We start from the raw sequence: 25,290 nt of genomic DNA, 5'->3' as shown, positions 1-25,290 counted from the left end.
CTTCCTGAATAGTAATTCATTTTCCCTGCCTCGTTCTGCAGCCATCTGCACGCTCGTGTCACTGCCTGCCTGGGCTGTAAGCCGCCTAAGGCCAGGCCCGGCATCCTCTGGGGGCAACAGCCCCACGGCACCAGCACTGTACAGACAGACCTCGTTTTCTTGGGTTTTGCTTTTGTTGTGCTTCGCAGGTACTTTGTTTTCCACAAATTAAAGGTCTGTGGCAGCCCCGCATCAAACAAGACCATTGGTGCCATTTTTCCAACGCATTTGCTCACTTTGTGTCTCTGTGTCACGTTTTGGTAATTCTTGCAGTATTTCCGGCTTTTTCATTGTTATTCCATCTGTTACGATGATCTGTGATGGTTGATCTTTGATATTCTATTGCGAAAAGGTTACAACTTGCCGAAGGCTCAGATGATGGCGGGCATTTTTTAGCGATAAAGTATTTTTAAATTAAGGTAAATTAACGTACACTTTTTTAGACATAATGCTATCGCACGCTTCATAGGCTACAGTATAGTGTACACATAACTTTTATACGCACTGGGAAACCAGAAAGCTCGTGTGACTCGCGGTATGGCGATATTTGCTCTACCGCGGTCGTCTGGGACCGAACCTGCAGCTCCTCTGAGATGTGCCTATATTTTGCCCATAGTGCCTTCAGTTCACTGCCTTCTATGTGCAGCCCTGAGCCAGGCATCCGTGAGATGAGGATGAACGAGGCCCACTCGTGACCTCAGAGGTTTGCCTTATGGTTTGGTGGGGCTTGCAGGCCAGCAAATACAGAATTTGTGGGATGACGTCACTGCACATTGTTCCTAGTTGCGTTACTGTCATCACTGCCTGGGGGTGCAGAAGGCACTTGTGGACTCGAGTAGGTGCAGCGGCTGTGCGCGTAGGTATCAGAAAGAACTTAGTAAAATAAAGGTGAAGCTCTGGGGCCGAAGGCACTGGCCCAGGACAGAGGGTGAAGAGGACTTGGCACTTGGGGGAGTGTGTCTTGAGTTGAGCTTTAACTCCTGAGTCTCGTTCAAGTCTCTGCCGTTGGCCCTCCCAGATATTAACTGGGGTTTAATGTGTTAACTGGTGACTGGGAGAGTAAGTTCATAAGCCTCTCCTCTGGGACGTTTTTCTGTTCAGAGGAGACACTTCACACTAGGTCACCTGCTGGGAAACGGAGGCTAAAAATGCAGGTACTAGAATCAGACTGGCTTGGATGTGAAATCCCTGTCTCGTACCACTCATACTCCCCACGCCAGTGGACTTGTCATTTAGCCTCTCTAAGCCTCAGTGCCCTCATCTGTAAGTTGGAAGTAATAATGGTGCCTACCTTGTTCATTTTCTGAACCTAATCAAAAGCCAGGACACAGCTGACCTACACATGATCTGACAATGGACCAGATGTGGATCAGAACCCATGAGAGAATCCAGGATGTAAGGTTTCCATATTTACAAGGTCTCTCCTGGTCTTGCGGAGGAGGGTGCTGAGACACAGGAAGGGGTCTCTTCTGGACTCTTGCTCTGTGGCCTCTTTGATGGTCTCTCAGGCTCCCATGCCCCTTGGGATAGAGTCTTCAGATTTGTCACACCTATGAATCATCTGGAACAGTTGTCTAAGTGCAGGTTCGCGGGCCTCAGCCTCAAAGATTCTAGTTCACTGGGTCGAGGGTGCTGCCCAGGATTCATCATTTTAAATAAGTACCCCCAGGCGTTTCTGACGTCATCAGGACATTGAGGATCCCCACTGTGGGCTGTTTTTATTGTACCTCCACTGACAAGCTCCCCCAGCCCACTCTGGCTCGTGGAGGGGTATGTGCAACTTCTCCCTTCTTTGCCCTCCTACCCCTCCCATCACATAGGCACCCTGAAGGAAAGAAGCCAAGACCCTACTGAGCATCTACGCGTGTTGCACTCTGCTGGCTACTAGGGATTCATAGAAGACACTACATGTGGCCGGTAGCTCCATACATGAGATGCTGGTAGGAGAATGCTCAGACGTAGGTGACCACAGGGCCAAGGCTTCAGCTGAGGAGGCAGCTGGGAGAGGATGGCGTGTAGGGAACTACAAACTGTTAGCTATCACTGAGGTGTAAGATATAGGGCAGGGAGTGGTGGGTGGGTCCAAGAGGCTAAAGAGTTCATTAGTTCATTCTCCCATGACCTTGCTGTCAGTGACCCTTAGGATGGTGGCTTTTGAAGAAATTGCTTTGACGAGACAGCATCTTAGGCTCATTTATCCTGAGAACTCACAGCTGCCAAGTTGAGCTACTGTGACTCTGATGAAACTCACCAAAATATTTCGTCATCGGAAAGTTCTGCTATGAAGAGGGGAAGGATAAGGTCCATTTGTGGAGAGAGTCTCTCTACTCTCCCAGGCCAGGAAAACCATCGGAGAGATGATGGGGCATGAAGGCCTGGGGGGCTCTAATGGGAGTGAGTGGAGAGAATGTCTGGCTGGCAAATTTGTTTTGTTTCTCAAGCCCCCTCCAGGCACTGGGGGGGGCGGTGGGAAGGGGATGGGGGATGCTGTGCCCAGAGGACCCCTGTGGCTGAGCTTTGATTCTGAGGCTGGGATTGATTAACAGGGGTGGGGGGGGGTTGGTGTCTCACAGATGCTGGAGTTGGGGGTCTCAGGGCCGGCGTGCAAGGCTTGGGATTTGCTGTCCTGGCTCGAGATTTTATCATGTGCCTAGCTGTCAATCCAGATGTCTCCTTTCTGTGGTTTATACAGTTGATTTTTTGAACCTTATGTTCAGGGCTTGACATTTATACCACTTAGATTTCCTCTTGTTAGTTTTTTTTTTTTTTAACATCTTTATTGGAGTATAATTGGTCTACAATGGTGTGTTAGTTTCTGCTTTATAACAAAGTGAATCAGCTATACAGATACATATATCCCCATATCCCCTCCCTCTTGCGTCTCCCTCCCACCCTCCCTATCCCACCGTCTGGGTGGTCACAAAGCACCGAGCTGATCTCCCTGTGCCATGCGGCTGCTTCCCACTAGCTATTATTTTACATTTGGTCGTGTGTATATGTCCGTGCCACTCTCACTGCGTCCCAGCTCACCCTTCCCTCCTCTTGTTAGTTTTGACTCATTATTCCAGCCCTCAGAAATCCTTTCTGGTCCTGACTCTGTTATTCAGCTTTTTAGCGATTCCTTCCAGCATCGTGTGTAGTGGTGTAGTGAGAACCACAAATGCCCCCAGAATTTGGAAAACTGTCTGGAAAATGTTACCAAGTGGGAACTGATTTTCTAATGTGTCTACGATATGTCTTAGATCCCATTAAGAAGTCCAGGGTGTATCCATAATATAATATAATCAACTTTTCAGGCCACTCCCCAGGGGTTCTTTAGGAAGATGTGAGTGGAGCATGACTGATGCAGAGGAAGCCATAGCTCATCATCTGCATTGTAAAACAGCTGGCGTGAGGTAATGCAGTAGCCGGCAACTGACTAAGAAGGGAATTAGAGGGGGAAGAATTGAAATGTGGTCCTTTCAGCCCTGGCCAAGGACCATGGCACCCTAGTCAAGAGCCCTAAATACAGGGGAGTTGCAGGTTAAGTCGCATTGGAGGCAAAAATCAAAGGTACTCCAAATTGCCTCTGAAATATCCATGAGATCACCTGTAAATCACAGGGCTGGTCATAGTCTAGAGGCACATGGGGATGGAACACATGAGGTAGCCACAGGGGCCACATCTCAGGCGTCTGTGAGCACAAGCTCATTGAGTGTGATGGTGGGTGTTACGTGGTAGTCTTTTCTCTCAGTCAGTCTGTCTGTCTTTGTTAGGCCCATATAGTTCAATACACGTAAACCAATTGCTTAAGGGATGCAATTTCCTTGAATTCTGATGTGCTATTTTATATTCTTATAGTGGAGGATACATACCACTTGTACAATTTGAGGAGACTATTTCTTTTCTTTTTTTATAAATTTATTTATTTAATTATTTTATTTTTGGCTGTGTTGGGTCTTTGTTGCTGCGTGCGGGCTTTCTCTAGTTGCGGCGAGCGGGGGCTACTCTTTGTTGCGGTGCGTGGGCTTCTCACTGTGGTGGCTCCTCTTGTGGATCATGGGCTCTAGGCGCATGGGCTTCAGTAGTTGTGGCTCACAGGCTTCAGTAGCTGTGGCTCGAAGGCTCTAGAGCGCAGGCTCAGTAGTTGTGGCGCACGGGCTTAGTTGCTCCGCGGCATGTGGGATCTTCCCTGACCAGGGCTCGAACCCGTGTCCCCAGCATTGGCAGGCAGATTCTTAACCCACTGCGCCACCAGGGAAGCCCGAGGAGACTCTTTCTTAGGAAATTTCTATTTCCTTTGCTCTGACCCCATGCCCACTAGCAGCCTTCCATCATAAGTGTGACTTTATCTAAAAGTTCATGTGCAGGCCATCGACGTGGCCACCCTTATTATTTCTCATTGAATAGTAGTAAGTTAGCACTAATTATCAGATAATGTCGCAAAAGTATGATTAGCTAACTTACCTTTATTCAGTTTCTTAGAAGTAGATAAAATTGAGTACTTCAACCTTTGTGGTAGAGCCCCAGACTCTAAAACCAGGTTGGCAAAATGATTCCATTTCATTGTCTGTAGGTACTTGCAGGGCAGTGTTGAAAGGATCCTGAGGCTGAGTCCAGGCTGAGTGGGAGAGGGTGGGAATTGATTCATAATGTCTGCCAGGGACAAGGTTAAAAAAAAAGGGGACATTGCTAATCCTGCCCTGGAGCCTGGGTACCCACACCCAGAGGTAGTCAGCCATGCTCTCCCTTTCTCTCTGAGCATTCTACTTATCTTTTTAGTCTGCCTATTTTATTGTATCCTGTTATTATGTGTCTGTATGCCTGCTGTTAACAACTGGGAGTCTTCCTTCGTTATGTATCCTGTTATTATGTGTCTGTATGCCTGCTGTTAACAACTGGGAGTCTTCCTTCGTTATATTCCCAGAGCCTGACACACAACAGGTTCTCACTAAATATTTGTTCAAAGATTGGCTTTAGGCCTTCCCTGGTGGCGCAGTGGTTGAGAGTCCGCCTGCCGATGCAGGGGAGACGGGCTCGTGCCCCGGTCCGGGAAGATCCCACATGCCGTGGAGCGGCTGGGCCCGTGGGCCATGGCCGCTGAGCCTGCGCGTCCGGAGCCTGTGCTCCGCAACGCGAGAGGCCACAGCAGTGAGAGGCCCGTATATATACGGCGAAAAAAAAAAAAAAAAGATTGGCTTTATTTAACTGTTCTACCTAACTGGTCTAAGTATGTGGAATCTGCATTTCTTCCTCACTGGAGTCAATTATTTGTCTTGCTGAGATCCAAGCTAGAGATTTCCTCTGATTCTCCTGATCTGTCCTAACTAGGAGTAAAGACATAAATTGTGCATGCTTTTTTTCCCTTCTCAGTCTCCTGCTGGCTCAAAATCATCAAGTTCTCCCTACCGCCACCCCTGCTTTCTGTAATCATAAAACTGCTTTTCTCCCTTTGAAACTCTTGGTGAGCTAGTTTTTTCTCTGTCCCTTTATGACCTTTGAATCATGTTCCAAAGTGTTTCTGGTCACTCTTAGGGAATTAAAGAAACCCCTCTGGTTAGTCCTAGTTGCAAAACGAGTTTTAGCTCTCGGCTCCTTGCCACTTTCTCCAACGTTACTCTTGTCATACTTCTTGGTGATTTCAGTATCCACATGAATGATGCCTCCTTTGGGGGATCATTACTGGAGTATTCGTGTCCTCCACCATATCTCAGCCATTTACCTCTCTTACTATACTCCTGACCCTGTGATTAGAATAACTGCAGTCCCTTCCTCATCTCAATTTAAACCTCCTGTTTCCCCAGCTCACCCCTTCTAGGATTCAACAATCCTGTGACCTCATCTGGACTTTCAATCCACTGGCCCTGCTGCTTTTTCTCTGTCCTTTACCCCTTACTGTCTTCTACTTCCTGCTCCCCCAGTTTAATTCCAGAGGAAATCTTTATAGTCGTTCTGTTGCCTACCTTGGTCACTCTCCTGACTCATCACTCTCGCTTGGCTAAATGACAACCCTGGTTATATCAACTTCGGCCTGCTTTTCCCCTGTTCCTGTGCAGCTGGGTGTAGCCGGAGCAAGACACACCACATGCTATCGGTGTCCCTTCAGTCTCATGCTCACCACCCTCAAGTTGGCCTTTAATGTCACCTGGAAATCACACTTCAGTCCCCTCGTCCATCCACTCTTGCACTGTCCTAGAAATTATTCCATTTTTCCCCCTTATATCATTATATTTTTCCCAGTTCTTTTTTTAAAGTGTCCACAAACCATCTACTTGTGGGAACTTTGCTGGGAATTGTTAGGAAGCATCACATTTTCTGGACTCCATTTCCCTTCTCCACCCCACCCTGGGCATTTGCCTGTTGTCCAGATCATGTTTCTCCTGTTCCATCAACAATCAGTGATCGACTTTCTGTCACACCTGTCCCATTCTCCTGTCTCCCCCAGGGCCCTGCTTCTACGAATCTCACAGTCGGCAAGTTAAGTGCATGAGAATGTGAACCGCTAGCAGCCTCATGGGCTGAGCCGCTGCTATTCAGAGAGGCAAGCATCTGTTTTCATCATTTTATTAAATCTTAAAAAAATACAAATAGGCATTTAGCAGGGGAGAAGCAGTTGGCAGGAGACAGGCAATTTTGAGCCATAGCTTTCAGGCCCTGATTCCAGGGAAGGAAAGAATTGACCCCCAGAGAGCCAGTGCAGTTCTGGTGCATCTTGAGTGTGCTGGGAAAGGCAGGTCTAAAAGGACAGAATCCTTTCTGAGCATTGCTTGGTGGTTAAGAGTGTGGGCTACGGAGCCAGAGAAGATGAGTTCAGATCCGGGCTCCTCCTAAGTATGAGGCCCTGAGCTAGATATCTAACCTTTCTAGACTCATTGTTCTCATCTGTAAAATGGGAATAGTACCTACTTGCTAAGTTGGGTGTGAAGAATAAATAAGCCATCCCGTGTGAAAGTACTCTGAACAAGGCCAGGCACTTATTAAGTGCTCAATAAACAGTAGCTATAAATTATTATTATATTCTCTTTTGAGTATCCCGATAGCCCTGTGAGGTATTATTATTCTCATTTCGCAGAAGAAGAGACTGAGGGTCAAAGAGGTGAAGGAGAGGTTTAAGACCACATGGACAGAAAGTGGCATTGGCTGGGCTTGCCCTGAGGTCATAGGACTCTGCTGCTGTTTCACTGAGCATTTCAGAGCCCCTTTCAGTCTCTGGATGAAATTATTTTACCCTTGTTATCGAGGTTCACATACCTTCCTTCTCCAAACATGCCCTGACCTCTCCAGGCAGATAGTACCAAATATTTACTGTACAATTACACGGCCATAATTAAATTGAGCTGCAGCAAGGGAGACCAATCAGCAACAAATCTACAATCCTGAGAGGAAGGGAATAGTTCCAAGGCTGCACGTTGTAATCCTGCTGGGGTGGGAATGTTGCTTAAAATTGTTCTGGCTCAGGTTCACCTTCTCTGCAGGGGGAAGAGACACTTGTTTGCCCATTGAGTAGGCTGTAGAGTCAAGCTGACAGAACTGAAAGTGCTGTTCACAAGGCTCAGACCGTTACTCTTTTGGTTCAAGGAATAACTTTTTTTTTTTTTTTTTTTTTTTTGTGGCCTCTCACTGTTGTGGCCTCTCCCGTTGCGGAGCACAGGCTCCGGACGCACAGGCTTAGCGGCCATGGCTCATTGGCCCAGCCTCTCCGCGGCATGTGAGATCTTCCCGGACCAGGGCACGAACCCGCGTCCCCTGCATCGGCAGGAGGACTCTCGACCACTGCGCCACCAGGGAAGCCCTAGGGGATGACGTTTTTATGATGTGCCCAGAAACCCTCTTCCAACTGTTGTGGAAAGTCTGTTGTGAGGGGTGAGAAGGAAGATCGTGTGTGTTCTTCTCACAGGCTGAGACAGGGAGGGAGGCTGTTTATCAGAACGAGTATGTGAAAGGAACACGCACAGAGGAGAGTCCATTTTCTGGAAACATCTCTCAGCAGTCCCCGTGTGGAGAAACTGTGAGGCAAATATTTCAGAATGTCCCCAAGTATTTACAAAGCTTGTATTGTAATGCCAGCAGTATTGAGAGTTTTCCCCGATGCCCACCTTGACATGGGCGAAAGGCACCAGGATGGTCCCAGGTCTGACCCTAATGAGCCATGAGGCCTCGTGGAGATAGAGTCACCTCCCTGGGCCTCAGTTTCCCCTTCTGTAAAGTGAGTAACTTGGACTCTATTTATGTTTTGTTTGTTTTTTATTTATTTACGTTTTTACATCTTTATTGGAGTATAATTGCTTTACAATGGTGTGTTAGTTTCTGCTTTATAACAAAGTGAATCAGCTATACATATACATATGTTCCCATATCTCTTCCCTCTTGCGTCTCCCTCCCTCCCACCCTTCCTATGCCACCCCTCTAGGTGGTCACAAAGCACCGAGCTGATCTCCCTGTGCTATGTGACTGCTTCCCACTAGCTATCTATTTTATGTTTGGTAGTGTATATATGTCCATGCCTCTCTCTTGCTTTGTCACAGCTTACCCTTCCCCCTCCCCATATTCTCAAGTCCATTCTCTAGTAGGTCTGTGTCTTTATTCCTGCTTGGACTCTATTTAGACCCTCCAGCTCTAAGATTTTATTAGTCTGTGAGTCCATGAACCAGAAGTTCAAAAGTGGCTATGCTCCCTCATAAAATGGCAAAGATTTGGGTCCTAGAATCTGTGACTCTGTTAGCAGGACCCAGAGACCTGCTCTAGCACTTTTTGACTTTGTGGTTTTAATCCACCTCCTTGAATTGCCTGCTCTGACTCAGTCCCTTCCACCTGAAACCTTGCTCCACCACCCAGAATTCCATTTAACTCCACAGATGTTGACTGAAGACTTACTGGATTCCCACCGCATGGCTATAGAGATGATTAGTTCCCCACGTTGGGGAATTCACAGTGAGATATGAGGTCAAGACTTGCCAGAACTTCGTTTCTCCGGAAATCTCTCTAGTTCCTAAACTAGTGGTTTCTCAGAGTGTGGTCCTTGGGCCAGTGGCATCAACTTCACCCAGGGACTTGCTAGAAATGCACATTTTCAGGTGCCAGCCTAGACCTACAGAATCAGAAACTCTGGAAGTGAGGCCCACTGAGCTGAGTTTTTAACAAGTCCTCCCAGGAACTGGGAGGCACCTCGAGTTTGAGAACCACGGAACTGGCCCTTTCAGGGACAAGCTGAAGAGCTGTGGTTCTGAGCTCTCGACGGACCCGAGGAGACATCCTGAAGAAACTCGGTCGCTTGGGCTGCCAGGACTCGTCGTTTTCAACTCACAATCACTGCTCCCTGGAGGTTCCCTCCAACTCCATTTCGAACCTTTGTGGTGTTTTTGTAAATGCCAAGCATTGTGGAAACTCCCCATTTGTTTTGATGGGAACTAATCCAGTTGAGCACATACTTCCCCATGGAACTTCCAGGCTTCCCTTTAAATTGATTGTGATGCTTCCTGGGATGCTGACACCATGACTAAGACCCACAGTAAGAATCCCAGTCGCAGACGACCCCCTGCTTCCAAAGATCGCCAGAGGAGGAGAGTTCTTAGGGAGCCAGTCTGCAGACTCTAACCCTCTCTCCCTTCCAAGGAGTCTTTCATTAATATCCTCCTCTGTGGCAGGGTCTGGGCTGGTTCCGGTCCTCCTGAGCAGGTGGAGATCATTGGGTTACATTTTCCCTGCATGAAGTTCCGACTGAAATGGGGGGCAGGTGTGGCTCCTGGAGTGGCCTCAGTCCTGGCCCGTGTCCTCTTTCCTGGGACCTGCAGGTCTGTCATGCTATGCTCTGGCCCGGGACCATCTGCTAGACCATAGACACCTTTGTGAAAATTAGAGAAAGGCACTCCCTCCAGGTGCCTCTCACGGTGGACGCAGCCCCTGAGGCTCAGGGCTAGCATGGATTTCAGGCCCCTCGCTTCCCTGGGCAGGTGCCTGTGTGCAGCACAAACTACACAGCAGCAGCAGCTCTGCCCCTCCCCAGCCTGGGCCTAGGAAGGTATGGACTCGGGGGGGTGGTGTGGGCTGAGCAGAGCCTGCATATGCAGCTCCCACATATTGGGGGTTTCCACATGCTGGGCCCAAGGCTAAGCTCTTTACCCACAGCATTTCCTCAGATCCTCACAACCACCCAGTGAGGTGGGTGTTGGTGTTTTCTCCATATAGTTTTCTTTTTCTAAATTATAAGAGATTTTCAAACTCTCAGTGCCTTCATGTTCTCATCTGTCCAATGGGTATGGTACTCCTAGCTCTTAAGAGCTTATTCTGGAAATCAAATGAGACCATAGTGATGATGAAAGCTCTCTGGAGTAAAGATGTTAAAACACCCTGCAAATGTCAGGGTTGATATTGATCTTATCCCCGAGTCCTCAAAGGCAGTTTCTGGGAGCTCTGGTTTGAGAAACTCACCTTAAATTCACCCAGCCTCCAGTGTTATATGTGGGTGCCACAGAAGGTTGGCTTTCTGCCATGATGCTGGCATGCGGGCGTGCTTCCTCCCCTAAAATTGTTAGACTTGTGAGACTGCGATGGATCAGGTGTGTGTGCAGGTGCTCAGGGGCGAATCACGACCTGGCAGGCCCGCGTGGATGGGATGACCTCACCCGCCTTTCCCGCTTCTCATTTCAATGACTGGGTTCACTGCTTCGTTTTTGGTTTTCTCTCTCTTTCTTGCAGCTGCAGTGATTGGGATTTAGGGCAAGCATTTGAGATCCCTTTTCTAATCCCTATCAAATCCGGATTTAGCAGTGGGAAGTCTGGGAAAGGGGGGTGGGGAGGGGCTGGAGGCCATAGCTCAGAACATCTGAGAAATCCCAACAGGAACGCCCAGCCTCCACCCTGTGAGGCCAGAGGCCTCTTATCTCATCCAATCTCACCCGCTTCCCAGAATGCCTTCTTGCTTGCGCGCTTGAGGAATGAGTACGGCGATTGTGGTGGTAAGGGAGAGACTTGGACATTTGCCTTATTCCAATTTAACTGTGCCCTTTGTTGAAATGTTTCTTGGCCAGGTACCTTCTCCATTTCCACTACTGCCCCCACCTCCCTCCCCTGACCACCCACCCCTGGTTGAGATTAAGTTTCTCTCTCAACCAGATCTGTGCAAAAATGGTCTGGATCATCCACCCTGCAAACCCTTGCCTGACTCAACTGTTTTTGTGGGGTTTTTTGGTTTTTTTTAAAAAAACTGAGGTATAGTTGATGTACAATATTTTATAAGTTACAGGTGTGCAACATAGTGATTCACAGTTTTTAAAGGTTATACTCCATTTATAGTCATAAAATATTGGCTCTATTCCCTGTGCTGTACAATATATCCTTGTAACTTATTCATTTTATACATAGTAGTTTGTACCTCTTTATCCCCTACCCCTATATTGCCCCTCCCCCTTCCCTCTCCCCACTGGTAACTACTAGTTTGTTCTCTACATATGTGAGTCTGCTTCTTTTTTGCTTTATTCACTGGTTTTATTTTTTTAGATTTCACATATAAATGATATCATACAGTATTTGCCTTTCTCTGTCTGACTTATTTCACTTAACATAATGCCCTCCAAGTCCATTCACATTGTTGAAAATGGCAGAATTTCATTCTTTCTGTGGCTGAGTAGTATTCCAGTGTGTGTATGTGTGTGTATATATATATATATATATACACACACACACCATATCTTCCTTATTCATTCATCTGTTGATGGACACTTAGGTTGCTTCCGTATCTTGGCAATTGTAAATAGAGTTGCAATGAACCTTGGGGTGCATATATCTTTTTGAATTAGTATTTCTGTTTTTATCAGATATATACCCAGGAGTAGGATTGCTCGGTCATATGGTAGTTCTCTTTTTAGTTTTTTGAGGGACCTCCATACTGTTCTCCATAGTGGCTGGACCAGTTTACATTCCCACCAACAGTGTAGGAGGGTTCCCTTCTGTCCATATCCTCTCCACAAACTTCTGCCCCACTCAATTGGCTTTTTATTACGTAACTTCCCTACAGAAGAGATAAGTTACATAATATAATGCTAATCATATTATGCCCATCGCCCGTGGCATCGTGTACACATTTCAGTCTGAATTTAAAGTCATTTTGTAACTGGCTTCATGCTACCCCTCCAACTTAATTCCTACCCATAACTCCTAGCACGGCCTTCATCACTCGTTCTTTTATCCACTCTATTCATGCCATCTTGGGCTTTTGTTCATGTGTCTGTCTCCATGTGTTCCTTCTCTCAGTCCAAACACTATGCATCTGTAAAGCCAGCTTGTGTCCCATCTGCTTGACTCCAGCCCACTGATATCCCTGTTCTTTGAACATCTAGTGTCAGCACCACATAGTTTCATACTAGTTATTCTTTCCTTGTTCCAGTAATTAAGTCTCCCCAGGTAGACTGTAAGCTCCTTGATTTGGGTCGCCCCCCCAAGTGTCTTCTTTTTTTATTATTATTAATTAATTAATTTTATTTTTTGCTGTGTTGGGTCTTCGTTGCTGCGCGCAGGCTTTCTCTAGTTGCAGTGAGTGGAGGCTACTCTTGGTTGCGGTATGCAGGCCTCTCATTGCGGTGGCCTCTCCTGTTGCGGAGCACGGGCTCTAGGCTCGCAGGCTTCAGTAGTTGTGGCTCGTGGGCTCTAGAGCACAGGCTCAGTAGTTGTGGCACACGGGCTTAGCTGCTCCACGGCATGTGGGATCTTCCCGGGCCAGGGCTCGAACCCGTGTCTCCTGCATTGGCAGGCGGATTCTTAACCACTGCACCACCAGGGAAGCCCCCCCAAGTGTCTTCTATACTCCCTGCAGTATCCAGCCAAGCCTATGTGCTGTGCAGTAAATAATAAAGTAATTTTGACCCTGCTCAGGTGTTTGCCCACCTGAAAACTGCATTGATGACTTTCTAGAAACTGAAGTTCATTTATCTTGTAAAAAGAAATAGTATCTTTGTTGCCAATACCCATGATCACCCAGTCATGCACATATACACCCTTGCAACCTTCCCAAGGCGGGGGAAGAAAAACAATGAAGACGGAAGGTTTGAAAGGTGATCCCTGGCCCTAGGATTTCCAACCTGCACTGGGTCCTTAACACTCTTCTTTTCTTTCCTTTCCTTTTCTTTATTTTTAATTGAAGTATATTTGATTTACAATATCGTGTTAGTTTCAGGTATACAGCACAGTGATTCAGTTATACATATATATGTATATTTAACTTCTTCAGATTCTCTTCCCTTATACATTATTACAAAATATTGAGTAGAGTTCCCTGTGCTATACAGTGGACTCTTGTTGGTTCTCTATTTTATATATAGTAGTGTGTTTATGCTTAACACTCTTCTGATGCGTTTGCCCTCCCCTCTTTCCCCAGAGAGCTCCTGTGAGAACAAGCGGGCAGACGTGGTCTTCATCATTGACAGTTCCCGCAGCGTCAACACCCACGACTATGCAAAGGTCAAGGAGTTCATCGTGGACATCTTGCAGTTCTTGGACATTGGCCCTGACGTCACCCGTGTGGGCCTGCTCCAATATGGCAGCACCGTCAAGAACGAGTTCTCCCTCAAGACCTTCAAGAGGAAGTCCGAGGTGGAGCATGCCGTCAAGAGGATGCGGCATCTGTCCACGGGCACCATGACGGGGCTGGCCATCCAGTACGCCCTGAACATCGCATTCTCAGAAGCAGAGGGTGCCCGGCCACTGAGGGAGAACGTGCCGCGGGTCATAATGATTGTGACCGATGGGAGGCCCCAGGACTCGGTGGCCGAGGTAGCTGCAAAGGCCCGGGACACAGGCATCCTGATCTTTGCCATCGGCGTGGGCCAAGTGGACTTCAACACGCTGAAGGCCATCGGGAGCGAGCCCCACGAGGACCACGTCTTCCTGGTGGCCAACTTCAGCCAGATTGAGTCGCTGACCTCAGTGTTCCAGAACAAGTTGTGCAGTAAGTCCTGTTTCTCTGTGGCTCTTCTCAGGGGATCATTAGGATGAGTTCATTCATCTCCCAGTGTTCACTCTGTGCTAAACCGGTCCCAGGTACCGGGCTGGCAAGGGGTGTTTAGCAAAGGCCAAGGTAGACACAGTGCTCTTTTGGGGCTCACGCTCTGGCCAAGGAGACATATTAAGGGTGCAATTACACAAATACGTAAGTAACTGCAGTTGTAACAGTGTAACGGAGGAAGAATTCAGGACAGGACCTGACCTAGGCCAGGGGGCTCAGGGAGATTTCCCTGAGGAAGGGACATTTACACTCAAACTGCAGAATGAGGAACAGTAGGTAGGGGGAGTTTTTCTCCAGCACCTTGGCTTGCCCTGGCATTCCCTAGGTTGGAATTCATGAGTTGTAGTAAGCATGGGAATGGGAGGGCCAAAATAATAACATAACTTCTCCTTGGATGGTGTGGAATACTGAGCATTTTTGCCCCATGGTGGTGCTAGCGGTGGATGTTTTCTCAACTCAGAAAGAGGCCCAGTGTACGGGGAAGACCAAGACGTGCTCCTGGTACCTTCCCGCCCGGTAGGATGGCAGGTGCCTCCCGACTCTTCTGCAAGGACATGCCTCCCCAAGTCCTTGAGCTGCATTCTTCTGCTTTAAGGGTCTTCTTCCCCGTCTTGCTTTCTAACCCTGCCCTCCACAAGGCTTCTTTCACACTTTCTTGCCACACTCCTCCCACTTACCTCCAAGGCGAGCTCCTGCCTCAGCTTTCCCAGCAGGTCAACTCGCCCTCTCCCCAGTTTCCTGCTTCTGCCACCATCTTCTCGTCCTTTTCTCCTCCAGAAGGGCAGGGCGCCAGCCTGCCAACCCAGGCTCCACACTGGTCCCTGGAAATGGGAAGCAAGCCTCCTGACCTGGCAAACAGTGTCCAGTCCAGCTTTGCCCACCCCTATTGGCCCCTGACCCCTCCAACTGCCATGCTTCTTTGATGGGAAAATAAAAGCAAGTATCTCTTCTGAAATGACCAGTATTTCCCTGGAGTCTGCATGGAAATGACCTTAAGGACCAGACTCATCTCCAACTTACCGGGAACAGGAACCTTTAGACCAGTTCTCAGAATGTGACAAAGCCTAGAAACAGCCCCCCACACACACCAACCTCCCCCGACCCTGTCAAAGCCTCAGGAAGGAAGTATGGTGTGCTTTTGACGTCTTTTTAAAAAATTCTCTGCTGAAAACTAACTTCAAAAAGCAGAGACCCCATTAATTCTTGACTCCAAAATCAAAAGTTTTACTTAAAAAATCAACGCCATGAAGGAAAAAGAAACTTTTGCTCTGCAGTGTCACTTGGAAAACATTCAGAAGTGCCATTTCCCTGGCGCCACAGAGGGTCTGGGTCTCTGTGGCGCACCGTGGCCTGAGTCACCTGGAAAACTTCAGCCAGTAGAATGCACTGCAAACGTTTTTAAGGTTTATGACTTTAAATGACTTCTGCAGAATTTATATTCCCTCTTTCCTGGAAATATTAAAAAAAGAAATTGGTTCTGTAACAGTTTTGACGTGTTTATTCAGTTGTCTTGGAAAAATGTTAATGGATGAGTTCTTTTATAAGCTCTCTGAATTGCTCAGCAAAGGGAAAGGTAATATGATGAGGCTGAGGATGTGGACTTATTCATAGAAGAACCTTCTCTGTGCTTTATGGCCTGGCAGCAAAATTAAAAGGCAGCTTGGCTACTCCCGTTTTTGTAATCTTGAAGCTCGAGGAAAACATCAGTATTGTGCCATTCATTCATTCATTTGTTAGGGCCCGGGAACTGAATCACCCTTCCTACCCCACAGAAGACCAGCTCCTGTCTCTCCTCCTCACAGGGCTGTGCTGAGCAGACTTGTCAACTGTCTTGGAAGGTGAAGGAGGCCCCGGGGCCTCTTCCTCAGCTGTGCAGTAAGGATCGCAATAACTAACATTTACAAAGCACTTTCTCTTGTGTCTTCACACTTTATCCTCACGAAAATCTGGGGAGGCAGTACGACTCTATCCCTCCCGTTTACAGGACTGTAAACTTGTGACGTGAATTCCCAAGCAGCCAGGAGATGGTGGGTTCTACTTCCAAACCTCTTGCTCATTTCATTCCTCTTCGCATTGGGAGATAGAAATTCCTCTTTTAAGGTAAACAGTTTTCTGCAGGCAACCTCCGCAGTCCAGCCATGCTAGGCACACCAGCTCTGAGGTTGAAACTCACCTCGGAGTTTGATGGGAAGCCTTTGCGATGGGGAGGGGCAGACCGAGGTTTCAGTGACCCCACCTGCCAGCTGTATAGACGCTGAGCACATCTGTAAACTGGGGATTTTACCTGCGGAGAGTAGATGTGTGAACAGGCGTTATAAACTGTAGAGCCCCATTCAGTGTGCACCATGTTGTGTATGATTACGGTCAAACACACGGAGGACCAGCAGGGAAGGCAGATGGCCTCAGCTTTGACCTGCCCTCCAATCCTCAGACAACAGCGTCTACCATATTGCAGATGGCAGTTCTCTGGGGTTTTGGAAGTCTCATTTGTTCCTTAAACATTTATTGAGCTACACTCTGAGAATAACAGCCAATTTTGTCCTGGGCTAGGTACTTTCCAATATGTTATTTCATTGAATACTTATAACAGCCCTGTGAAGCAGGTACTATCATTATCCCATTTTACAGAAGTAGAAACTGGGGCTTAGAAAGGATAAGCGGCTTCAGGTGGCAGAGTTGGAGTCTCTCTGGCTTCAGAACTCTTACCCTCCACCTGCCGGGTCTGAGGGTTTCAGGCTGGTGGGAAGATGCTCTCATCACAGAGAAATGGGATGTTGGCTATATGAAGTATGCACTTCAGAGGCCTTGGGAAGTCACCTGGCACTGGGGGCCCTCTGATCAAAGAATGCCAGGGTCTGCCTAGGGAGTCCAGGAGAGCTTTAAAGAGATAATAATGATTATAACTAACACTTAATGATATTAATATGTGCATGTGCTGTTTTGCGCTATTAACGTATGTTAACTCATTTATTCTCACAACAAACCTGTGAAGTAGGTGCTGCTATAATTCCCATTTGACAGAAGAGGAAATAGAGACCCAGAGAAGTTCAGTAACTTGTCCAAGGTCACATAGCACTAAGTGGCAGAGTTGAGGTGTGAACCCAGGCATTCTGGCTCAGAACCTACATCTTAACTACTATGTGCTACACAGACTTGAAAGAGGAGTAAGGGGGACTTCCCTGGTGGCCCAGTGGTAAAGAAACCTCCTTACAATGCAGGGGATGCGGGTTCGATCCCTGGTCAGGGAACTAAGATCCCACATGCCGCCGAGCAGCTAAGCCTGTGTGCCGCAACTACTGAGCACACGCGCCTCAACTAGAGAACCTGCGTGCCGCAAAGTACAGAGCCCACGTGCCCTGGAGCCTGCACGCCACAACTAGGCAAGAGAAAACCCGCACGCCACAACTAGAGAGAAGCCCGCACACTGCAACGAAAAGATCCCGCGTGCCTCAATGAAGATCCCGCGTGCTGCAACTAAGACCCGACACAGCCAAAAGTAAATAAAATAAATATATAATAAATAAATCTTAAAAAAAAAAGAAAGAGAGAGTAGGAGTTTGCTGGCTAGAGATATGTAGGGAGGACGATTGCAGTAAGCCAGGAAAAGAATGATATTTTTAATAGTTTTTTCTATTTCATTTAAAAACAAAAACAAAAAAATGAGTCCAGAGTCTCTGTTAATTTCGTGACCTGCTACAGAGACATAACCCACAGCTTGAGAAATGCTGATGAGAGGCTAGGCAGGGACGTGGAGGTCAAAGTGCACCTAGAGAAGGGATTTCAGAGGGAAGCTGAGCTGAGGCTCGTGTGCTTTTGGGCAGAACCAAAAAACGCTGCTGGATCTGTGGATCAGTGGGGACAGGGTATCTCCAGGAGCGATCAAGACAGGAACCTTTATCGTACAATTAGGAAGAGATTAGGCTCTTGTGCTCACTGGCTGTGTGGACGTGAACTCAGGCACAGCAGTGGCTTTGTACCCACAGGCAGTGAATTCCCACACCAGCCACAGCTGGGAGCAGGAGGGCTCCTGAGGTTGCATTCTCAGGCCACTCCGAGACCTCCAAGAGAATCTTAGAGGCCTCCTGTGAATGAGGCCCTGTCTACAAGATGACCAAAACCTACCCATCCTGGGGCCCACCATTTTTGCCACCCAGTGAGAGAGGACACTTGAATCTAGGGGCTGAAAAATGCATGTCTGTCCTGAGCCTTCTGATGACTTGCAGCCTGGGCAGGGCTGCCTTTCTTTTTTCTTTCTGGCCGCACCAGGCAACTTGCGACACCTAGTTCCCCCACCAGGGATTGAACCCTCGCCCTCGGCAGTGAAAGCACAGAGTCCTAACCACTGGACTGCCAGGGAATTCCCAGGGCTGCTTTTACTTAACCTCTTGGTATCTGCTTTATCAGCTTAGCCTGGTATTTAAAGCCTGGAGGCTGGTTGTTCCTACCCTAAGAGCCTCATCCCGCCCAGGCCAGGCACAATAGAAGGCGCTAACAGTGTTCCTAAGACACACCTCCCATCAACCAGCCCGGGTAAAGTCCACACTTACTGCAGCCCTTCAAGGCCCTGTTGCTAAGTGGGAGGCCAGATGGACTTCCACAGGCCTTGACTTTCCGTACCTAGTAATTGTTCCTTTCAAGACCCCCAGTCAGCCCACCACTCTTTTTTTTTTTTTTTTTTTTTTTTGGCGGTACGCAGGCCTCTCACTGCCGTGGCCTCTCCCGTTGCGGAGCACAGGCTCCGGACGCGCAGGCTCAGTGGCCATGGCTCACGGGCCCAGCCGCTCCGCGGCATGTGGGCTCTTCCCGGACCGGGTCACGAACTCGTGTCCCCTGCATCGGCAGGTGGACTCTCAACCACTGCGCCACCAGGGAAGCCCCCACCACTCTTTTGATCATTCATTTAGTCAATGACACATTCATTAATAAACATTTATTAACATTCAGATCGCCTGGTTAAAAATCCAATCCTGCCAAAGACTTAGTCTGCTGATTAGTGATTTCTTCCGCCGAATGCAAAGCCTGGACCCAGCTTCCACCTACAAGGCCTTCTGAGGTGTGAGACCACCTGCAGGTCACCGTAGGAGGCAGGACTCTTGTGCCCCCTTCAGTCACATCATAAAGGCCTGGCCCACGGGAGGGCAAGGCATTAGGGCCAGATGCTCTCAGTATCACCGGTTCCTCATCTATAGAATTTTACAGGTGGAAAATTTTTATACTACCTTAGTAAAAATGTTTGGGATTCTTCTGGTTGAAAGTAATAGAAATTCAACTTGAACTAGCTTTAGAAGGGTGGATTGTGTTATATTACTCATGGAAATAAGGAGACGCTTAGTGAATGACAGCTTTGCTTTCTCTCCATCCCCACTCTGCTTCTCCTTGGACTTCTCTGGTCCAGGGGCAGAGAGCATGCACCCTGTCAGCCCCCAGATATGCTTGCCCTCGGTATAAACCCCCTTTTCCTCAATTCTAGTGGCTAAATGCCAAGAAAAGACTCTGACTGTCAGACCCTGAACACCCAACAGTGGCCAGGAGAGGGGCTACCTCACACCAACACAGCCGCTCCCCCAGTCAGCACGCACTTGGAATGAGAAGGAAGGCAGCTTCTAGAAAATAATTAAGTGTCTGTACTGAAGGTGCCTGGACATCATACATGTGTTTATTCTACAGGTAAAGAAATAAGCCAAAAAGAGCTACTCAACTTACATGAACTTCCCTCACTTGTTCGAGGCAGAAGGGACCCAGAGCACCTGTCTTCTGGCTTCTAACCCAGTGCTCTTTCCAGTACACCAAGTTTCTGGTTTCAGTTTCTTTTGGGGCACGTGGGACAGTCTCCTGGTTCCAATTTCTTTTATCATACATGGCCAAGACAAGCCTTAGTAACAAGCTGTCACTCCAAAACCCTATGCAATAGTTCTTTTAATTTCCCTATTTGACAGGTGAAGAAAGTGGAGTTCAGAGAAATTAAGTAATTCATTACAAGGTCATGGTGAAGCTCAGTTGTAGTCTTATTTCCAGAAGCCTTTCTCATCACCACTGTGCTGTCTGCTGCCCAGCAGGTATTTTCTCTGCCTCACATCTCCTGTCAAAATAATTATCTGTCAGGGTCTCGGTGAGAAGTCAGGCAGCAGACTCATCACTTGGGCCTCATGCCAGTGTATAACTGCTGTGTTGCTGGTTGTCTAGACTTTAGATTTTCTTCATTACAGAGGAAAATAGTGTCATGCTGAGAGTTGCATAAGAACGCCTCTGTGCCCGTGGGTAATTTGACTCCAGCAGCCTAGGAAAAGCCTTCCAGGGTGCAAAGCAAATGCAAATTAAAAACAGGATAATGATTTTTCCCTCTTAACATGGTCAAAAACTTAATGTTTGATAATCCTGAGTGCTGAAGTTTTGAGGAGGTGGGAATCATTACTCTCATGCATTGCTGGTATAAATTACCTTGCAAGACAGTGAGGTGATATCTATTTAAAGTAGGACCCAGGAACTTCCCTGTGGCACAGTGGTTAAGAGTCTACCTGCCAATGCAGGGGACGTGGGTTCGAGCCCTGGTCTGGGAACATCCCACGTGCCGCAGGGCAACTAAGCCCGTGCGCCACAACCACTGAGCCCGCGTGCTGCAACTATTGAAGTCTGCGCGCCTAGAGCCTGGGCTCTGCAACAAGAGAAGCCACCGCAATGAGAAGCCCGCACACCGCAACGCAGAGTAGACCCAGCTCGCCACGACTAGAGAAAGCCCATGCGCAGCAACGAAGACCCAACGCAGCCCCAAAAAAACAAAGTAGGACCCGGTCCTAGAGAAACAACTGCACATGTGCTCAAGGAGATGTGTTTAAGAAGGTTCATCACAGCATTGGGAAAGCAAAACTGTGGACTGGTGGGGAAATGGCTAAATATAATGAAGACTAGTCATATGACCAATGGATAAAGCAATTAAAAGGAATGAACTAGATCAAATGTATTTGATCAAAGCTAAGGTATATAGTTGATTCTCCTTGTTCTTGGTAATTACGTCCTATAACGTCATGGTGAACGCTGACTGAAGTGGCAAGTACTGAACCACAGCCCCTAGGGGAAATACAGAGTTAGGTTCCTCGGAGCCTCTGGTCCGACACTGTTGTCAACTGATCGATACATAATCTTGTTTTATGTGTGTTTCTGTGTAAAGACACCTTCTTTATATATTGTTGATTCATTAACATTGAATTCACAGCCAGCAGCACTATCACTCTTGCCCGAATGAAATTTATCAAACACACATTTTTCTCCATACGGCACATCATAGCTTCCTTGCACTTAGGAACACCAGACACACTTCACTTCAGCAAACACCAACACTCCAGCACCACACTTGGGGCCATTTTAAACAGCAAAATCATCAACAAAAAGCACAAAAATGCGAACAGTGTGGCACTTGAAAAGAATACTCATTCACAGTCTGAGAGCAGAAACAAGAATGCAGAGCATCATCTTGTTCAACCTCAGCTGGTGACCTAAATTTTTCATCGCTCTGAGTGTGTCTACAAATGAAGATGAAAGCACTCTGATCCTTTAACACTGGACCACCAGGGAAGTCCCAGAAATTTTTTTTTAACATCTTTATTGGAGTATAATTGCTTTACAATGTTGTGTTAGTTTCTGCTTTATAACAAAGTGAATCAACTATACGTATACATATATCCCCATATCCCCTCCCTCTTGCGTCTCCCTCCCACCCTCCCTATCCCACCCCTCTAGGTCGTCACAAAGCACCGAGCTGATCTCCCTGTCTTATGTGGCTGCTTCCCACTAGCTATCTGTTTTACATTTGGTCGTGTATATATGTCCATGCCACTCTCTCACTTCGTCCCAGCTCACCCTTCCCCCTCCCCGTATCCTCAAGTCCATTCTCTATATCTGGGTCTTTATTCCTGTCCTGCCCCTAGGTTCTTCAGAACCATTTTTTTTAATTTTTAGATTCCATATATGTGTGTTAGCATATGGTATTTGTTTTTCTCTTTCTGACTTACTTCACTCTGTATAACAGACTCTAGGTCCATCCAGAAATATTTTAAATTGAGACATAAAGATTATGGAAACATATGAGTGCATTTTTTAACTCCAAAAATTTTTATAATACTTTTGCCTATTAAAAAATTACATTACGCTAGGGATTTATGATCCTGAGAAACTGTTAATTCTTTACCACATCCTCATTTAACTAATAGCTTTTCCTCCAAACCCGCTGTTGCCTACCAAGTCCACACGTTAGTCAGAGCCACCCCTGGTATCAGCAGACTTTCTGATCCCTCTGCCCACCAACTGGATGTTATTAATTGCACTGTGAAATTTCTGTTTTTGTAGGTCGTTTTTGACCTGTTTTTAGTTGGATATTCAGCAATCTCATATGGCTCAGCCTAACATCATTTCCCTTTGACCCTCTGCGGCCCTCTATGTATATATTGCTGATGACATTTATGTAGAACTGTCTGGTCCTACCAGAGGCTACCTCTTGAGGGTAGGGACTGCAGCTTGTTTCTCTTTGAGTCCTGCTCGTTCCTTCACAGCGTAGATTCTGGATGAATGTTTGCGAGGGGGATGAAGTTAGAGAAGGCATCATCGTTGCCTTAACTTGCCATGTCTTCCCTTTCAGTGGTCCACATGTGCAGCATCCTGGAGCATAACTGTGCCCACTTCTGCATCAATACTCCTGGCTCGTATGTCTGCAGGTGCAAACAAGGCTACATCCTCAACTCGGATCAGACGACTTGCAGAAGTAAGATTGCTTTGCTGATGTATTTGTCCTGTCCTCCTCTGCTCTCCCACTCTCTCCTCTTTTTTTTTTTTTTTTTTTTTTGCGGTACGCGGGCCTCTCACTGTTGTGACCTCTCCCGTTGCGGAGCACAGGTTCCGGACACGCAGGCTCAGCGGCCATGGCTCTACGGGCCCAGCCGCTCCGCGGCATGTGGGATCTTCCCAGACTGGGGCACGAACCCGCGTCCCCTGCATCGGGAGGCAGACTCTCAACCACTGTGCCACCAGGGAAGCCCCTCTCTCCTCTTTTATCTGGCCCCATTTAATTCATCTGTGGCCCCTCCCCCAACCAAGTCATCATTTCCCTAAGGACGGAAACGAGGTTTTGTAACTCGCGTATTTTGTGTTGACCCCTGGCCCCCACTCTGCCTTCACAGCGCTGAGGCCACAGCCAGGCACACAGTAGGCCATCAGGAAGAGTTTGGAAGATCGTTGGAGGCTCCTTCTCAGAAATAGCCTCTTTGAATTCGTGAGCTGCTGTCCTTTACTTCCAAGCTGTTCTTTAGGGGGGAACCGCTGAAGAGCCTTTTCATCCGCTGTCTCTATTGACTGTGCCCTGAGGAATTGCTTCTGTATTTTATTCTCTTCCCTGAAGCGTGGATTTAGGATGAGCTACTGACATTGGCTGGGAATGATTATTCGAGTTCTGTTTTAGAGGTGTGCGGGGACCTCATTGCTTTCGTGAGGGATGCTTTATAGGTCTCCTACATAGAAAAGGACAATCAGATATAAAGTGTAATCGAATGCACATTCTCTTTTTTTTGGCCAAGCCCCAAAACTAGACAACATACTGACATTTGAAGCACATGAGGTAATCCGCCTCTTAGAGGAGAGAACTACCCATACACTGAGTGTTGTGCCTATAATTTTTTTTCAAGTTATAAATAAAGCCACTGTGTTAGCCCGCAGACAACCGGACTTCCTCAAGACATGAGGAAGACTGGCCCACATGGAGGCAAATAAAACTCAGCTAATCTGACATGTAGGTCATGCAATGCGTAATTGTTATTATACCACATGGTAAGCAATTAAGCACTAATGGAAAACAGTTTGCACAAATGGCTGTAATTAGTATCCCGTTTATAGGGCCAAACCACATTTTCCTTTTGTCTTCTCACTTTGGGTTGAGAATGGTTGGCTAGGGGCCCCCTGACCCCCAAGATTAGGGAACATCTGCTTGACTTCTCCGGTTTTGTGGCCTGTAGAAGCCCAAAGCCCTCAGGCTATGTAAGTCCTGGGGGACCCTGTGTTCTCCGGCTCCTCCAGGATGCCAGATTGTTTGTTTGTTGGAGCCTGAATCATCCTGGCCTCCCGCTTGAACCTCTGACCCGTCTTCAGTTTCCACAACGAAAATCACTCGTACCATATGCTCGTGGGTTTAATAGAATTTACTGGAGGACTGGGGGAGCCCAGGCAAGGTTGCCTCGCATACCGCTCAGCAAACAACCTAAACATCTTCTCAGACGTGCCCCGTCCTCTCCAGGAGCCTCCCACTCAGCGTTTCTCTGCAGAGCGCTCAGCCTCCCTCCACCTTGCTAACTCCCAGCCTGCCCTGCCCTTCTCGGGAGCACAGAAAGTTCTCCTTGCGACCTGCCCCGATGATCCGCTGGGATCCGGGCATCTGCCGATGTCCACTTTCCATGGCCTGGCTTAGTCAATCCTGAGGAATTTCGAGACCAGCAACTAAAAAATAAAAAGTTTGATGTCATGACCTGGGCCTTCCCCACACAGCAGGTTTGCCAGCCCCCGCCTGGTCCCACCTCAAGTCCTGAGGCCCCAGGCTCTCCCAAGTGTCGGTCTGGCCTTGGCTCCCTCCTGTTCTAGGGCTGTGGATGCAAAGAGCGTGATGCAGAAACTGCCTGGGTTCAGACAGACTGATTTGGGTGGAGGAGCAGGGAGGCCCGGGTCAGAGGGGCCTGAACCCAGGCAGTGGTTCTCAAGCTTCAGTAATTAAGAGTCACCCAGGGGACTTCCCTGGTGGTGCAGTGGTTAAGAATCCGCCTGCCAGTGCAGGGGACATGGGTTCGATCCCCGGTCTGGGAAGATCCCACATGCCGCGGAGCAACTAAGCCCGTGCGCCACACCTACTGAGCCTGTGTGCCACAGCTACTGAACCTGTGCGCCGCAGCTACTGAACCTGTGTGCTGCAGCTACTGAGCCGTGATCTTGGTCTGGTGAACAGTGCAAAATTGTGCCAAGGGGAGGCTGTTCTGAGCCGCTCGTGGGGGCCTGTCCCTGCTGACGTGGAGAGAGACTCACTGGGCCTGGAGGGGAATGAGACACAGCTATGTCCAATTTTGAACCTTTAAGGTGTTCCAGGCCCTGTACAAATTACTAGAAATCAAAGAGTGAATAAAACAGCCGTGTTTCTGCTCTCTTGGAGCTACCTTTTTGCATGGAAGTAAATTGAATAAACAGCCAAGGTAGTTACGGTCCAAAGTGATTGCAGCCCCTGCCCAGATCAGTGTGCTGCACAGGACGTCTGG

The 25,290-nt window shown here is 47.8% G+C and overlaps 1 protein-coding gene across 3 annotated transcripts in view; it reads left to right on the top strand.

The window, feature by feature from the left end:
- The window catches only part of MATN2 (matrilin 2), a 152,409-nt gene that overhangs the window by 37,376 nt on the left and 89,743 nt on the right, over window positions 1–25,290 (top strand). For all 3 annotated transcript variants that reach the window (XM_082600846.1, XM_082600844.1, XM_082600845.1), the window contains exons 3-4: window positions 13,388–13,957; window positions 22,644–22,766. In XM_082600846.1, coding sequence (XP_082456972.1) covers window positions 13,388–13,957; window positions 22,644–22,766 — 693 coding nt within the window. The remainder of the gene's footprint in view (window positions 1–13,387; window positions 13,958–22,643; window positions 22,767–25,290) is intronic.

Source organism: Mesoplodon mirus, assembly GCF_964341445.2.
Source record: "Mesoplodon mirus genome assembly, chromosome: 16".
Taxonomy (NCBI): domain Eukaryota; kingdom Metazoa; phylum Chordata; class Mammalia; order Artiodactyla; family Ziphiidae; genus Mesoplodon; species Mesoplodon mirus.
Note: the sequence above shows the minus strand (reverse complement) of the source record. Positions and strands in the feature narration are given on the sequence as shown.